Source organism: Eretmochelys imbricata, chromosome 9, assembly GCF_965152235.1.
Source record: "Eretmochelys imbricata isolate rEreImb1 chromosome 9, rEreImb1.hap1, whole genome shotgun sequence".
NCBI lineage: Eukaryota > Metazoa > Chordata > Testudines > Cheloniidae > Eretmochelys > Eretmochelys imbricata.
The window spans coordinates 34,947,173-34,964,870 of NC_135580.1; the positions used below are offsets into that span (position 1 = coordinate 34,947,173).

A 17,698-nucleotide genomic window follows, 5' to 3' on the forward strand; every position below is an offset into this window, starting at 1 on the left:
CCTTACAAATTAAAAACACTTTTTAATATATGTAATACCATTATAAATGCTGGAGGCAAAGCAGGGCTTGGGGTGGAGATTGACAGCTTGTGACCCCCCATGTAATAACCTCGTGACCCCCTGAGGGATCCCGACCCCCAGTTTGAGAACCCCTGCCCTACATGGATCGGTTGTGCCCTGCCCTGAGGAAGCACAAGGAGCCCTCCGTAGCCCTCCGTAGCCCTGCTGCCATGGGGGTGAGGGAGCAGGGCTGTCCAAGCAGGGTTGCAGAAGGCTCCCTGCACTGCTGAGACAATCGATCGCTGCAGGCACAAGATGTGGAGAAGACAGTTGTCCTCGTGAACAGAGGAGAGACCCCTGGCCAGGACTACAAGGAGGATGACAACAAGCCCCTGGATGGGGGAAGGGGTCACCCCACTGCTGAACAGCTCCATCCTGGACAGAAGCCATTCAGCAGTGGGGTGGGCCTCCTCTGCTTTGCCCTGCCAGGACCACAGCCTTCCTCACACCTTGCACCTGCACTGATCCAATGTCACCAGTCCCGCACACCTGCAGGGAGCCCTTTGTCACAGCCTTGCTCCCTCGCTCACCAGCCAGGAGTGCAGGGGCCATCCTCAGGCAGAGGAGTGGCCTCCCATGCAGCCAGGGGCTCATCCTCCATAGAATCCTGGCCAGGGGTTTCTATGGTGCGTGGCCAAGACCATAGCTTTCCCTATGCTTTATGCATGGGTGTCTTGGGCCCCTTGGCCGCACAGGGAGCTCCCTGCATCCCAAGTGTCAGCTGTGCCCTAATCCTAACATTTACCCTATCCCCGCTTAATTTCCCCTGCTGTAACAATAGTTACAATCAATTATTTTAAAAAAATCAGTGTTGTTGAAATTGCAAAAAAAAAATCAAATTCTACCAAACCTACATATAGACCCTCTTTTTTAAATTAAAGATTTCTGATCAGATACTGCCACATTTACTCAAATTAAATAATACCTTACTTTGAGAATAGCCTCTGAATTTAACAGAGCTACTTGAAGAGTAAGATGTTACTGAATATAAGGATATCAGACTCTGGTCCTTTATGTGGGAGGGAGGTGCAGAGACACATGGGGACAGGGGGAGGAGGTTCAGGACCACATGGGGAAGGGAGAGGAGGGGTAGCTGACTGGGGGTGCAGGGACACATGGGAACAGGGGAGAAGGAGTGCAGGGACATACTGGGATGGGGCAGATGTGCCTGACTGATAGGAAGAGGCTAGGGGTCAGCCAGGGTCTGCATGGGGGAGGTTCCTTCCCCCCAACCCAAAAAAACACCTGTTCCATATTTCTCCCACCTACGCCCAACAACCCTCCACGTGCACTCCCAGGCGCCTTCCCAGCAATTACTTCCCTCTCCCTCAGCTCCTCCATTATCTCAGATTCCCGAAGCCTTTGCATTGCTTCTGAGGGGTCCAGGAAATATGTTTCCACATTGTAGTTTAAATGAATTATTACTCAAAGTTCTGTATTAATATGCCTAGTAAGGAATCTGTCAAAAAACATTTTCTGAACCTTTTTTGATGTCTGTATTGTTACAGACATACTTGTTGATAGGTATTTGAAAGAAATTACCAAAATAATTGAAACTGGTGAGATTATATTGTGTTATTTTGACATATGAATTCTGCAGAATTTTTAATTTTTTGGCACAGAATTCCCCCAGGAATATTGCTTACGGGAAAAGTAATATTTGTCCTCTAACATACATTAAGTAACTACTTTTATCTGTAGCTAATCAAGAATGCCAAAATTAGATATCAGATTACAATGGTTCTCTAATTCTGTTTCTGGAAGATGAACTGTTCATGTCTTCACATGTGGAACGGAATGAAAACAGTTATCAAATGATGTGGTTGTTTTTTCCCACACAAATCGATCCGTCTGATAATTTCCACCAAAATCATTAAAAAAAATAAGCAGTTGTGTAGGTAGGTGTCTGTAAAAAGACCAAGTTGACTGAAGAGTCACACAAAATCTAAATGCAACACTATTCAGCTATCATACTAGGTGAAGCAAACCACAATCACAAGTTGCTACACATGTCAAATGTTTCTGGCGTGAGTAAAAATATAAACTTGCAGGCATAAAGATAAGAAGGGCAAAATATTATGAATACGCTAGCTGTAGATTGTGCCAGAACACAAAAAGATTAATTATTCGTTAGGAGGCAGAAGAAAGGTGCTGACCTATCATCATCAAGTGGCATCCTCCATTCATTCAAAGATGGATATGACATTTATCCAATCCTTTTCTTCTCGAGTCTTTCACTTGGGTTCAGTTCCCTCAAGGCCTGTGTAGCATATGCATACAAACCCAAAGCTGCTGACAAGAGAGAATAAATTCATAGAAGTGCATTCAGAATACCTACAATTTGTAGCCCTCAATATCTTCTGCAAGTAAAAACTGCTTGGATTAGAACTGTTCTGATTATAAACACTTTTCCCAGACTGCCTCAAATACAGTGCTTATAATAATAGCCTGGCTCTGGAAACTATACTAGCTGCTCTAAAAGGGCCAATTTCATAAAACTGAAAACAATTATTGGGAGAAGAATTAAAACAGAAAAAAGTGAATGCTAACAGGAAACCATTTTAAAATATTTTACTAGATGCCCAAAATGCCATAATTCCACAAATGAGAAAAAAAGGTCAGACTGTGGAACTTTTCAATAAGTGTTGGAACACTGGGAAAGTTCCAGAGCCTGGAAGAAAGCTAGTGCTCTGCCTATATTTAAAGGGGTAAAAAGGACAACAGAGCTAATTATAGGTCCTATCAGCCTGACATGAACTCTGAGGAAAACAATGGAATGGCTGATCTGAGACTTGACTGATAAAGAATTAAAGGAGGATAATATTATTAATTCCAGTCAGCATAGGTTTATGAAAAACACATCTTGTCAAACTGATCTTATATCTTTTTGGGGTAAGATTACGAATAGAGTTGATAAAGGTAATACTGCTGATATTTAGATTTCTGTCAGGCATTCAAGTTGATACTGCATGGCATTTTGATTAAGATACCAGAACAATATAAAATCAGCATGGCACATGCTAAAATAGATTAAAGGTTGGCTAACTGATAGGTTTCAAAATGTAATTTTAATGGGGAATCATCAAGTGGCTGTGTTTCTTGCGAGGTCCTGCAAGGATCAGATCTCAGCCCTATGGTTTCTAATATTTTTATCCATGACCCAGGAGAAAACAAAATTACCACTGACAAAAGTGATATATGTCATCATGTGCCAGCAATGCCCCTTTGCAATGTATATTGGCCAAACTGGACAGTCTCTACGCAAAACAATAAATGGACACAAATCTGACATCAAGAACTATAACATTCAAAAACAAGTGGGAGAATACTTCAATCTCCCTGGACACTCAATAACAGACTTAAAAGTGACAATTCTTCAGCAAAAAACTGCAAAAACAGACTCCAATGAGAAACTGCAGAACTGGAATTAATTTGCAAACTGGACACCATCAAATTAGGCCTAAATAAAGACTGGGAGTGGATGGGTCACTACAAAAACTAATTCCCCCCTGCTGATACTCACACCTTCTTGTTACCTGTTTGAAATGGGCATCACGATTACATTGAGTCCGGTGGCACCTTAAAGACTAACAGATTTTTTCAGGCATAAACTTTCGTGGGTAAAAAAACCATTGTGGATTTTTTACCCACAAAAGTTTATGCCCAAATAAATTTTTTAGCCTTTAAGGTGCCACCGGACTCCTTGCTGTTTTTGTGCATACAGACTAACACAGCTACCCTCTGAAACTTGATTACACTGGCCTCATTAGCACTACAAAAGTGATTTCTACCCCTTCTTGTCAACTGTTGAGAATAGCCCACTTCCAACTTAATTGAATTGGCTCATTAGCACTGTCCCCCACTTGGTAAGGCAACTCCCATCTTTTCATATGCTGCATAGTTATACCTCTCTACTATATTTTCCACTCCATGCATCTGATGAAGTGGGTTTTAGCCCACGAAAACTTATGCCCAAATAAATTTGTTAGTCTCTAAGGTGCCAGAAGGACTCCTCGTTGTTTTTCCTGATACAGACTAACATGGCTACCACTCTGAAAACTGACAAAAATTTGTAGGTGACACAAAAATTGGGGGAGTAGTAAACCAAAGTGGACAGGTCACTGATACAGAGTGATCTGAATCACATGGTAAACTGGAAATGAGCCAATCATATTTGTTAATAGGCCAAGTAAAAGGTTATACATCTATGAACAATGAATAAGGCTACGATTTAATCATGGGTATTTTTAATAAAAGTCGTGGACAGGTCATGAGCCACTCCAGCAGCAGCCAGTCCTTACTTACAGACTGCCCCCCAACCTGAAGCAAATACTCACCAGAAACCACACACCACACAACACACACACTAACCCAGGAACCTATCCTTGCAACAAAGCCCATTGCCAACTCTGTCCACATATCTATTCAGGGGACACCATCACAGGACCTAATCACATCAGCCACACTATCAGAGGTTCGTTCACCTGCACATCTACCAATGTGACATATGCCATCATGTGCCAGCAATGCCCCTCTGCCATGTACATTGGTCAAACTGGACAGTCTCTACGTAAAAGAATAAATGGACACAAATCAGATGTCAAGAATTATAACATTCAAAAACCAGTCGGAGAACACTTCAATCTCCCTGGGCACTCAATTAGAGACTTAAAAGTCACAATATTACAACAAAAGAACTTCAGAAACAGACTCCAACGATAGACTGCTGAATTGGAATTAATTTGCAAACTGGACACCATTAAATTAGACTTGAATAAAGACTGGGAGTGGATGTGTCATTACACAAAGTAAACTATTTCCCCATGCTTATTTCCCCCCCTACTGTTACTCACACCTTCTTGTCAACTGTTGGAAATGGCCTTGATTATCACTACAAAAGTTTTTTTTCTCCTGTTGATAATAACTCACCTTAATTGATCACTCTCGTTACAGTGTGTATGGCAACACCCATTTTTTCATGTTCTCTGTGTATATATATCTTCCTACTGTACTTTCCACTGCATGCATCTGATGAAATGGGTTTTAGCCCATGAAAGCTTATGCTCAAATAAATTTGTTAGTCTCTAAGGTGCCACAACTCTGACATTATAATCAAAAACACTGACAAAGGAGGTGCTGTAGTCATAATGAATAGGTTGGAGTATGAACGAGAGGCTACTTGGCAACTCTGTGACACCACATTCTACAGGCCATTACCCTCTGATCCCACTCAGGGGTATCAAAAGAAACTGCAACATCTGCTCAAGAAACTCCCTGAAGAAGCACATGAACAAATCTACACAGACACACCCGTAAAGTCCCAACCAGAGGGGTATTCTGTCTGCTACCCAAGGTCCATAAACCTGGAAATCCTGGATGCCCCATCATCTCAGGCATTGGCACCCTGACAGCAGGACTGTCTGGCTATGTGGACTCTTTCCTTAGGCCCTACACTCCCAGCTATCTTCGAGACACAACTGACTTCTCGAGGAAACTACAATCCATTGGTCATCTTCTAGAAAACACCATCCTAACCACTATGGATGCAGAAGTTCTGTCAAGGTTCCTCCTCCACTCTGAACGCTAGGGTACAGATGTGGGGACCTGCATGAAAACCTCCTAAGCTTATCTTTACCAGCTTAGGTCAAAAAGTTCCCCAAGGTACAAAATATTCCACCCTTTGTCCTTGGATTGGCTGCTACCACCACCAAACAAATACTGGTTACTGGGGAAGAACTGTTTGAAAACGTCTTTCCCCCCAAATACTTCCCAAAACCTTGCACCCCACTTCCTGGACAAGGTTTGGTAAAATGCCTCACTAATTTGCCTAGGTGACTACAGACCCAGACCCTTGGATCTTAAGAACAATGAACAATCCTCCCAACACTTGCACCCCCCCCCTTTCCTGGGAAATGTTGGATAAAAAGCCTCACCAATTTGCATAGGTGACCACAGACCCAAACCCTTGGATCTGAGAACAATGAAAAAGCATTCAGTTTTCTTACAAGAAGACTTTTAATAGAAATAGGAGTAAACAGAAGTAAAGAAATCCCCTCTGTAAAATCAGGATAGTAGATACCTTACAGGGTAATTAGATTCAAAAACATAGAGAACCACTCTTGGCAAAACCTTAAGTTACAAAAAAGATACACAGACAGAAATAGTTATTCTATTCAGCACAATTCTTTTCTCAGCCATTTAAAGAAATCATAATCTAACACGTACCTAGCTAGATTACTTACTAAAAGTTCTAAGACTCCATTCCTGGTCTATCCCCGGCAAAGGCAGCATAAAGACAGACGCACAGACCCTTTGTTTCTCTCCCTCCTCCCAGCTTTTGAAAGTATCTTATCTCCTCATTGGTCATTTTGGTCAGGTTCCAGCGAGGTTACCTTTAGCTTCTTAACCCTTTACAGGTGAGAGGAGTTTTCCTCTGGCCAGGAGGGATTTTAAAGGGGTTTATCCTTCCCTTTATATTTATGACAAGTTCTCTACACGAACATTCCACACAAAGATAGACTACAAGCCATCAAGAACAGTATCCCCAATAATGTCACGGCAAACCTGCTGGCTGAGCATTGTGACTTTGTCCTCACCTACAACTATTTCAGATTTGTGGACGATTTATACCTTCAAGTCAGTGGCACTGCTATGGGTACCCGCACAGCCCCACAGTATGCCAACATTTTTATGGCGGACTCAGAACGCTTCCTCAGCTCTCATCCCCTAGTGCTCCTACTCTACTTGCGCTATGTTGATGACATCTTCATCATTTGGACCTATGGAGGAGGCTCTTGAGGAATTCCACCATGATTTCAACAATTTCCACCGCACCTTCAACCTCAGCCTGGACCAGTCCACAAAAGGGATCCACTTCCTAGACACTACAGTGCAAATAAGTGATGGTCACATACCACCACCACCACTCTATACTGGAAACCTACTGACCGCTATACTTACCTACATGCCTCCAGCTTTCATCCAGACCACATCACACGATCCATTGTCTACAGCCAAGCCCTAAGATACGACCGCATTTGCTCAAATCCCTCAGACAGAGACAAACACCTACAAGATCTCTATCAAGAGTTCTTAAAACTACACTACCCACCTGGGGAAGTGAAGAAACTGACTGACAAAGCCAGAAGGGTACCCAGCAGTCACCGACTACAGGACAGGCCCAACAAAGAAAGTAACGGAATGCCACTAGCCATCACCTACCGTTTCCAACTAAAACCTCTCCAGCATATCATCAAGGATCTACAACCTACCCTGAAGGATGATCCCTCACTCTCACAGACCTTGGGAGACAGGCCACTCCTCGCTTACAGAGAGCCCCCCAACCTGAAACAAATATATACCAGCAACTACACACCACACAACAGAAACGCTAACCCAGGAACCAATCCCTGTAACAAACCCCGTTGCCAACTCTGTCTGCATATCTATTCAAGATATACCATCACAGGACCTAACCACATCAGCCACACTATCAGGGGCTTGTTCACTTGCACATCTAGCAATGTGATATATGCCACCATGTGGCAGCAATGCCCCTCTGCCATGTACATTGGCCAAACTGGACAGTCTCTATGCAAAAGAATAAATGGACACAAATCAGATGTCAAGAATTGTAACATTCAAAAACCAGTAGGAGAGCACTTCAATCTCCTTGGACACTCAATAACAGACTTAAAAGTGGCGATTCTTCAACAAAAAAACTTCAAAAACAGACTAACGAGAAACTGCAGAACTGAAATTAATTTGCAAACTTGACCACCATCAAATTAGGCCTGAATAAAGACTGGGAGTGGATGGGTCACTACAAAAAATAATTTTCCCTCTGTTGATACTCACACCTTCTTGTCAGCTGTTGGGAACGGGCCATATCCACCATGACTGAATTGGCCTCATTAGCACTGACCCCCCACTTGGTAAGGCAACTCCCACCTTTTCATGTGCTATATATTTATACCTGCCTACTGTATTTTCCACTCCATGCATCTGATGAAGTGGGTTATAGCACATGAAAACTTATGTTCAAATAAATGTATTCGTCTAAGATGCCACAAAGACTCCTTGTTGCTTTTACTAATAATTAATATAAACCATATTTACAGAATCGGGAACTTAATCCAGTACAGCATCACACTCCATATTGTGAAAATTCATTCAGGCAACTTTTCTTGGTTTTGCTTGAAGGACTGTTTACTTCCTATACTTTGAAAATTATGAACTCTGAATGATTCACTTGCTGTCAAGATAAACAATGGCTATAAAATTCCTACCTCTGTCATGAAGACTGTTTCTCAATGCCCTTTCAAACTGTTCCTCTTCAGTAAGCCCACCAGTGTACATGTCATAGTTTCCTGGTATGTTGTATGGATAACTTGGGTGTCTAGAATACCCTATAGAATGAGAGAGAATAAAAAAGCTAAATAAATAAATAAAATGCTGGCATTGCATAAAATATTTGATTTTACTGTCTATCATTGCCTCAAGCAGGTTTTCCTTTTGAATTAGAAAAGTTTTAGGGGAAAAATACGTGATTAATAAAGAATCTGCTACAAGCATATATGCAGTAAAACAAACTATTAGCCAGTTTTGTATGTTATAAATGATAGACTATGGTGGCATCCAAGGCCTCTGATAATATTTTAAAGAAAAATGTATTTGATTTTTTAAAAATTATTTCATGGTCTACAAGTGTAACAAAATGCTCCATTTTAATAAAAGACTTGTACTCTAAAATTAAAAGGCTGAGTTTTGATGAGCTCCTTTTAAAATTTAAATGCCAAGAACTGGAGACTATATTAATGTGACAGAGTTAAAAAAGGAGAACTAAACTGAATTTTCAGTTACCTTTCATGCATCTTTTGACCTGTACTTCATTTCACTTCTCTCCACAGTCCCCAACCCACTTTGTCTGCAACCATCAGCACTTTTCAGAATTGTCTTTGAGACCTAAAAAATCCCTGGCTCAAGGTACTCCTGCCAGAAAACCCTACAATTTGCACAACAATCCAGAATTTAATATCTAACTGCTCCTGTACAAGCCTCCTGATAGCATTGTGCTACTTCTACAGAGTATGAGTGAAAATTAGCACGATACCCACTGCCAGATCCAGGAAACCCCCCACTGTTAGATCTTCTTTAACATCGCAACCACCACTTGTGGTCTGTTCTTACCATCAATCACCAATCCTCACTTGAGTACTTAGAACCTAGTTCAAGATATAAAGATCCACAGTTCATTGCCCAACTGACCGTATGGAAGCAGAAAAAGAGGAAAGGATTTTAGAGGGTGAGGAGACAGGCAAGAGAGTATTTCTCCCTTCCAAAACAGATTTATAATTTTGGTGTACCCCAGAAATCCACAAGCCTGCCATTCACCTTGACGCTCCCCAATATGAAAAACGTTTGAGTTACAGTAAGTGAATGTATGAAGATGCAAAACAAAAATGGTTACTAACTTTTCTTACAACTACAATACCCACGTGCTGAAGTGAAGAAACAGATTGACAGAGCCAGAAGAGTACCCAGAAGTTACCTACTACAGGACAGGCCCAACAAAGAAAATAAAAGAAGGCCACTAGCCATCACCTTCAGCCCCCAACTAAAAGCTCTCCAACGCATCATCAAGGATCTACAACCTATCCTGAAGGACGACACATCACTCTCACACATCTTGGGAGACAGGCCAGTCCTTGCTTACAGACAGCCCCCCAACCTGAAGCAAATACTCACCAGCAACCACACACACCACACAACAAAAACACTAACCCAGGAACTTATCCTTGCAACAAAGCCCATTGCCAACTCTGTCCACATATCTATTCAGGGGACACCATCATAGGGCCTAATCACATCAGCCACACTATCAGAGGCTCGTTCACCTGCACATCTACCAGTGTGATAGATGCCATCATGTGCTAGCAATGCCCCTCTGCCATGTACATTGGCCAAACTGGACAGTCTCTACGTAAAAGAATAAATGGACACAAATCAGACGTCAAGAATTATAACATTCAAAAACCAGTCGGAGAACACTTCAATCTCCCCAGTGACTCGATTACAGACCTAAAAGTGGCAATTCAACAAAAAAAGAAACTTCAGACTCCAACGAGAGATTGCTGAATTGGAATTAATTTGCAAACTGGATACAATTAACTTAGGCTTGAATACAGACTGGGAGTGGATGGGTCATTACACAAAGTAAAACTATTTCCCCATGTTTATTCCCTTCTACCCCCCACCCCCAGCCGTTCCTCAGACATTCTTGTCAACTGCTGGAAATGGCCCACCTTGATCATCACTACAAAAGGTCCCCCGCCCCACTCTCCTGCTCACATCAGCTCACCTTACCTGATCACTCTCCTTACAGTGTGTACGGTAACACCCATTGTTTCATGTTCTCTGTGTATATAAATCTCCCCACTGTATTTTCCACTGAATGCATCCGATGAAGTGAGCTGTAGCTCACAAAAGCTTATGCTCAAATGAATTTGTTAGTCTCTAAGGTGCCACAAGTCCTCCTTTTCTTTTAACTTTCTGTAACTGTTCTTCTTCAAGATGTATTGCTCACGTGCATTCCATGCTTGGTGTGTGCGCACGGAGTGCACTGTTTTCCCTCAGTGGTATCCGCTGAGCCGACTCTAGAGCCCTCTGGAGTGGCACACATATAAACCAGTATAAAGGTGCATTATAAAGGCCCCGCACCCTCTCAGTTTCCTCTTGCCAGTAACTCTGACAGAGATGTAGGAGGGTGGTCATGGAATGGACATAAGCAACATGTCTCAAAGAACAACAGGCGGAGTTGACGGTACTATCGCTGGTTCGGGGGAGGAAGAGTGGCCCAGCACGGGTCTCACTATATTAAGCTCTCCCCACTTGTCTCTGTTCTGCACCAGAGAGCATCATCTCCAGGTGCACCGTTTATGTTTCTTACGTTTATTCCTCTGCACCGGAAATGATAAACGGTACGAGAGGGGTGCTCCACACGGATGTTGAAGTGCTTGGTGCTGATTCAGAGGGGCTCAGCTCCAAGACTGTTCTGAGGGCAGCCTCCATGAGAATGGCCTTCAGCCAAAGGTCCCTGTCCTTTTTAGTAGGAAGTCTGAAGTCCCTGCCGATCTGGCACTTATTTTACATGAGTTTCCCCCAGACACTTTAAACAGCTAGAGTGCAGGTCACTCACCAGCATAGGCTTGCTGCAAGAGGCACATGGCTTGAAGCCCTGGGACCAGGCCATGCCCAGACCCTCGGGCAAAGAATCCCTTGATGATGCGGACCAACTATTCACACTACTATACATATTAACACTAAGAAGTATTTACACTAACTACAATAACTACACAAACCATGCACAAAGAGTCCAAACTACTGGGAAAGAGGCCTTGCTGCAACAAGGATTGTTCCAGCAACCATCATGAGCGGTAAGAAGGAACTGAGAGGGTTCAAGGCCAGTGGCGCCCCTTACATGGGCGCATATGCCCGCGACTCCAGAAGGCATCAGACCCGGCCCAATGGATACCATCAGACCCGGCCCAATGGAGGGAAAAATCTCCAGCTATCCTGCACGCACACATCTAGGATTGAATGGACATGTGCAAGTACTCGAAGAAGCAGTGAACTGTCAGGGGGGAAAAAAAAAACACCTTAAAATCTTCCCCACCTTGCCTCTCAAAAATACCAAGTATTGGTTGACATTCTCTGGACTATTCTAATCTACCATATATATGATTTCAAAGACTACAAGTTAGCTCAGAAGCATTAAAATCCAGTGTGACACTATGCTCCCATATTCTTCATAGAGATATTGTCATGATATGATTATGGCATAACTATGATACACTTGATACAAGATAGGTCATGTGACATATCACTGAAAAGGTTATGATTTACTAAATATGATTATTCTATTTGTATGCCTGTGCCATTTTTGTATCTCAAGTTATGAATATCATCTATGCTTCTATCACAAATGTGTTTACACCTGGGCAATGCCCACGAGACAGAATGCAATCAGTCTATATGGCTGGCTGGGAAGGGCCATTAAGGAAAACAATAGGACTTTGAATAATCTCCCACTGGGAAGCCTTCCTGGGAATCTTTCCTGAGGCCCTTACAAACAGCCTCTGTCTCATGGCTGCTATGGCACTACAGACGCATGTGACCAAGTCACCTGGTAATGGACTCCATCATAACACTAGTGTTTTTCCACTAACCGGGCATGGGAATCAAACTGGGAGACAAATGGTTCCCGCCTTATGCTAAAGCTATTTAAGGCAGGGGAGTGACATTATTGTGGTTCTTTCTTCACTTACTCTCCCTGCCCAAGATGACTGTGGTAAACATCTTAGAAACAAAGACTGAACTGGGGGAGAAGGGCTGTACCCAGGCTAGAGAGTTTTTTAGCCTATGAAAGGAATACCTAGAGTTTTAAGCTACAAGCAAATGTAACTTGACCTCAAGAATCTCTGCAAACTGCCTAAAAACAAGATTTAGAGTGAGAATCTGCTACTTATGTCCAATTTCTTTAGTATATTAAGCTTAGACTGTGTTTTGTTTTATTTGCTAATTAATCTGCTTTGATCTCGTTGCTATCCTTTATAATCACTTAAAATCTATCTTTTGTAGTTAATAAACTTGTTTTGTTTTGTCCAAAACCAGCTTGTGGAAATCGTAACCTGGAGCAGAAAGCTGTGTATGTTCATCTCTACATTGAGGGAGGGGGCAAATTTCATGAGCTTACACTGTACAGTTCTCTGTGCAGCACAAGACGGTATAATTTTGGGTTTACCCTCTAGAGGGGGTGTGCACTTGAGTAACCGAGCAGTTCCTTAGTTTAGCCTTCCCATGCAAAGCTGATCTCAGAATCTGTGTGTGCATCTCAGCAGGGTGTGTCCCTACCTGTAAGTGTGGTGGTGAAGTGCAGTCTGAAGCCTGAGAAAGTGCTTGGCAGGCTTGCCTCAGCAGTACAGTGTCAAGGGAGCCCAGGCTGGTGGGCAGGCGGGCTCAGTGGTACCCCAATTCTAGGCGGAACCCCGGGGGGGGGGAGAACCCGTCACCTCAGTTCCTCCCATCCATTCAAAAATAAACTGGATTTCTTCTCAATTTGAAAAATAAGATTTAGAATATTTATGCATGAATCAAGCTGAGCATACCATTTCTCTTTATCTTCGGACTTAATACTAACAGTCATATTAATTAACTTAAAACATCAGCAAAAAGTTAGCCCTCATATTGCGGTCCATGTGGATTTCTTGACATATGTTAGGTAAGAGACAAGGTGGGTGAGGTAATAGCTTCCATTGGACCAACTTCTGTTGGTGAAAGACAAGCTTTTGAGCTACTCAGATCTCAAGAAGAGCCATGTAACGCAAAAGCTTGTCATGGTGGTTCTATTTAAAACCATATTTTTACATACCAATTAAGCCGACTGCATGACCCTGACTATTGATTTGTACATACTTTTGATGCAATCCTTACATATTTCTCCCCATTCACATTATGTTCATTGAATGAAGATTTTCTCTCCTGTAAATGTAAGTTTATCTTCTGGATGTAATTTTATGTTGCACTTAGCTCAGTAACTGCTTACTGAATTGTAGGCTTCAACATTGCACATCTGAACATTATAAAAATAATTCTGGCACTAAAAAATGTAAATATGTTCCTGGCCATAAAAGAAGAACGAGTCATGTTTTACGTCTGTTCCATAGTCAGAGTATGCTCAAGGTACTGCATTTGATTCATTACCTTCACAAAAAGCCTTCAAATTGTATTTCATAATGAGAAAGGGCCTCAAAACAACATCCAAGTTATGTGGGGTTCCTACTGTTCTAATTCTACCGTTCATATTTTTATGAACTACATTTCTAAATAACCCAACATTCAAGTACTTATCCTAAACAAATTAAATACTGTTTACAACTACAAGTAGCTTGGCAGTCACTCACGAAAATGTAGCTAATGCATACTCCTTCAGCCTGCCACCCTCCACACAGACTCTCCATGGGCTCCTTGCCTCTCCCAATCAATCACAGCCCTGCTTGATGTAGGGCTGCACCAAAGATTGTACCTTTGGTGATAAGGAGCCCCTCTTATTGGCCAGCTCAGCCTAAAGGGGGAGATGCAGAAGCGTAATGTTCTGCACCCTCCTCCTTAGTTGTGAGCTGGGGGAGGAATCAAAGGACCATTCAGGTGCTCCTTCTTCTACAGCAAGGTCTGACCTCCCACCCACCTATATGCTGGGGGAGGAGGGAAACAGAGCTTAAGAAAAGCAGTTGGTCGCTATCCTTGGGAGACTGTATTGGTACATATTTGCCAAATGTAAGTTATTATATTGATTGATACAGAATTGTGTTAACGTTTCCATGTGTTCTACTACTTTATGTTGCAATTTTGGTGGTGGATGTATTCTTTGCAGGAAGTACATTTGTTCTGCTCTTTGAGCCAGGATGGCAAGAAAGAGAAGATGTACGTAACCCCCAGAATTGTGGTTCCTATGTAGGTGGGACTGATACTCGTAAGCAAAAGCTGCCTGGAGTCTGGCCTGTGTTGGCCCTAATCCTCTCTACAGGGATGGAGCATGGCTTGGTACAAGCTAAATGTCCAGACTCGTGTGGGACAGAGTATCTCTACCTGGTTAGCCATTTTTACTTCATGATCTGCCAAATCATGAAAAGGGGTGGCTCATGCTGAGTGGCTATAGTACCCTTTGCTGCATATCCCTCCATTTTTTAAAATATTCTTGTTATTTAATAAATTTGAGGCTTTGTGCCATGAACTGTTCTTAACTTGTAAGGTGTCACTGTGGAGATCCTTTGAGAAAATCTTAGTTGTTACTTCTAAACAACCATAGGTAAAAAAATTTCATATGCAAGAGTTTTTAAATTCATGGTGTTCTCTTAACTGAAAGCACAGAAAAAAATGTGTCTTTAAATGGTTCCCATCACCATTCAGCAGGAAAAATTTGAACAGGAAACTAGACCCACTCTTGCAAAAAAATTTTATGGTGGAAAATACTCAAAAAAAATATTAATGGAATCCAGGACATGGAATTCTGTCTTTGTTTAATCCTGAATGGCTCGCCAACTACAAAAGCAGTTTCTCCTCCGTTGGTGTTCACACCTTAACGGCTAGAAGAGGGCCTCATCCTCCCTGAATGAACTAACCTTGTTATCCCTAGCCTGATTCTTGCTTGCGTATTTATACCTGCCTCTGGAAATTTCCACTACATGCATCCGACGAAGTGGGTATTCACCCACGAAACCTTATGCTCCAATACGTCTGTTAGTCTATAAGGTGCCACAGGACTCTGCCGCTTTTACAGATCCAGACTAACACGGCTACCCCTCTGATCTTTGTTGAGGAGGGTCATGTGAAGCAGAAATAATGTGTAGGGGTTCTGGGTCATGCATTGGCTGGAGAATTAAAAGAGCCTTAGGAGGAAGGAAGAAGGTAGTAATTAAGCTGTTAAGTGTCCAAAGATAGGAAAGGTATGAATGAAAGATTTCCTGATGATCCAGATATTAGTAGCATAGTAAATGACATCCCCAGCGGTTCCCTTGAGAAACTTTCTTTGGGCCCTTCAATAAATGCATAGAAGAAATGTTTTAGAAAAGAAACATCTCAAAACTGTCTCAGCTGCTAAAAATTGTTTCCCTAGTTAGTTGCCTGATCTGCTGTACAGTAGCATTAAAACAATGTTCCTTGTCCATTGGCATCACAAAATGATTGCATGACAAGACTAGCAGTAAGTGTTAATGCCACTGCTAATATTGCTGATCTGACTTTGCTTTTGCTTTTTCCAATAGGGGCCCACCCCAGAGAGGAGAACAGAGAATTTAAGGGCTGTGTTGTTATTGCTGCTGCTATTACTACTACGTAACAAGAGAAAAACATCTAGTAGCAGTGAAGAAAATAGCATGACAGAAAGGAATAGAGACAGTGTTAAGTGTCATTCCACAACCATTACTGTTTTTAATAAAAAATGGCAATTTGAAATTCATACTCAATCTGAATGCAGTGGGTGGAGTATACTAACTCTGGTTGCACAGATCATTTCTTTTGCTCACTGGTTCAGGAAATGGGAGAGTTACTGAGATAATTACACTAAGGGTTGTCATCCTTTGTAGGTTTTCACCATGACTAATATGCCTATATACAGTATGCATACCTTGTGAGGTATTGGCTATGTGAAGCAGAAATCACCAGAACTTGTCTCAACACATCTACCAATGTCTACATACACCTCACGCTTCCGGTATTTACATAATGCGACATGGTACAAAAGACTGCACTCTAACCAATTTCCTCCACTGAGATTTTCAGCCTCTTTGTAGAGAAACTGCTGTTGAACTACCTATACAGTCACCTAAATAGGAAGGAAAAATGTGGTACAGTATCACCAACATATAGTCTTCCACCGTGAATGCTTTGAATTTCATATAATTTAATAAGAACAATGTTCAAAGTTGCTATTTAAAAAAAAACCTAGTTATTTTATTTGTATATTTTGAGGCCAAGATACTTTCTTATGTACATACATAATTTTCCCCCACTTAACCAAATTTCATTTTCCAAATAACCAAATCTTCTACAATTCATAAAATTGTATCTTTATTTTTATAATTTTAAAGAAAAAAATACAAAGTTGAAAGGAAAAGTGAACAAAGTCTTTAGACAACTGAGTGAAAGTGCTCACCTGAGTAGTAGTCTCTCTGTCTTACAGAATCATTAAAGCAGAAAAAGCCACCTACCAGGAAGAAATGTGATACACTTAATATTCATAAATAATTTTATAATCCTTCTACAAAAATTAAAAATTGACTTTGCAGTAATACCACCTACAGAATCTTGGTCTTTTGTGATGAGGCTCTAGAACAGCGGGTTTTCTATAAAATTTTGCCCAGCAATAATCAAAGTATTTAATGTTTATAATCTTTATATTTTTCTCTGAGTCTCAAAGTGATGTCTGATATAATAAAAAGGGAAGAACCATGCAGAAAAGAAAATACTCACAAACAGCCCAGTAAACATTCTGCAGAATTAATGGTTGGGAAATTTTTGCAGCTAAATTGTGCACTGGGGAGCTCCTCTGGAGTAGAGAAAGGAGCTGTTCAGTTTCAGGCCACTCCACAGAAAACTTACGGCTAGACTAGCCCCTGTTCTGTCTGTGCCCTGCTACATAAGAGGAGGAAGAGAAGACTTGAGGATCCAGGAAACAATCTCTTGGCCCTGCCCCCAAATCCCAGCTGCACAGCAGTGCCCAAGTGATATCCTTCCGGCAGCAAAGAGCTCTCTTCAAATCCTGCTCCACCCACTGTACGACACTGGTTCTACCACCAGACAGTACTGCTACAGATGGGTGAAAGATTCACCTGTAAAAAAGGTGCAAACTGTCTCATATCAACCAAGTGGGTTGTGAAATCTCTCTCTTGGTTTTGTCACTTAAAAGTCCTATATATCTAGAACTTACAGAGGCTTCATCACCAAACCCTGCATGCACTTCAAGCACTGACAGCAAGTAGGATAAATCTTCAGGCTAGTGACCTACTGGATTATTTGTTAAGGATTTATTTTAGTATTTAAAAATAGAGCTAAAACAAATCATTTAATATAACAGCTTTGG

The 17,698-nt window shown here is 41.7% G+C and overlaps 1 protein-coding gene across 9 annotated transcripts in view; it reads right to left on the bottom strand.

Moving 5' to 3' along the window:
- Positions 1 to 17,698, bottom strand: part of RHBDD1 (rhomboid domain containing 1) — an 86,250-nt gene that overhangs the window by 31,456 nt on the left and 37,096 nt on the right. For 7 of the 9 annotated variants that reach the window (XM_077826559.1, XM_077826563.1, XM_077826557.1 and 4 more), the window contains 2 exons: positions 16,772 to 16,822; positions 8,349 to 8,468 (listed from right to left, as the gene is read on the bottom strand). In XM_077826559.1, coding sequence (XP_077682685.1) covers positions 8,349 to 8,468; positions 16,772 to 16,822 — 171 coding nt within the window. Of the gene's footprint in view, positions 1 to 2,216; positions 2,353 to 8,348; positions 8,469 to 16,771; positions 16,823 to 17,698 lie in introns of all 9 variants that reach the window. The other 2 variants (XR_013347119.1, XM_077826564.1) reach the window with 2 other exon arrangements.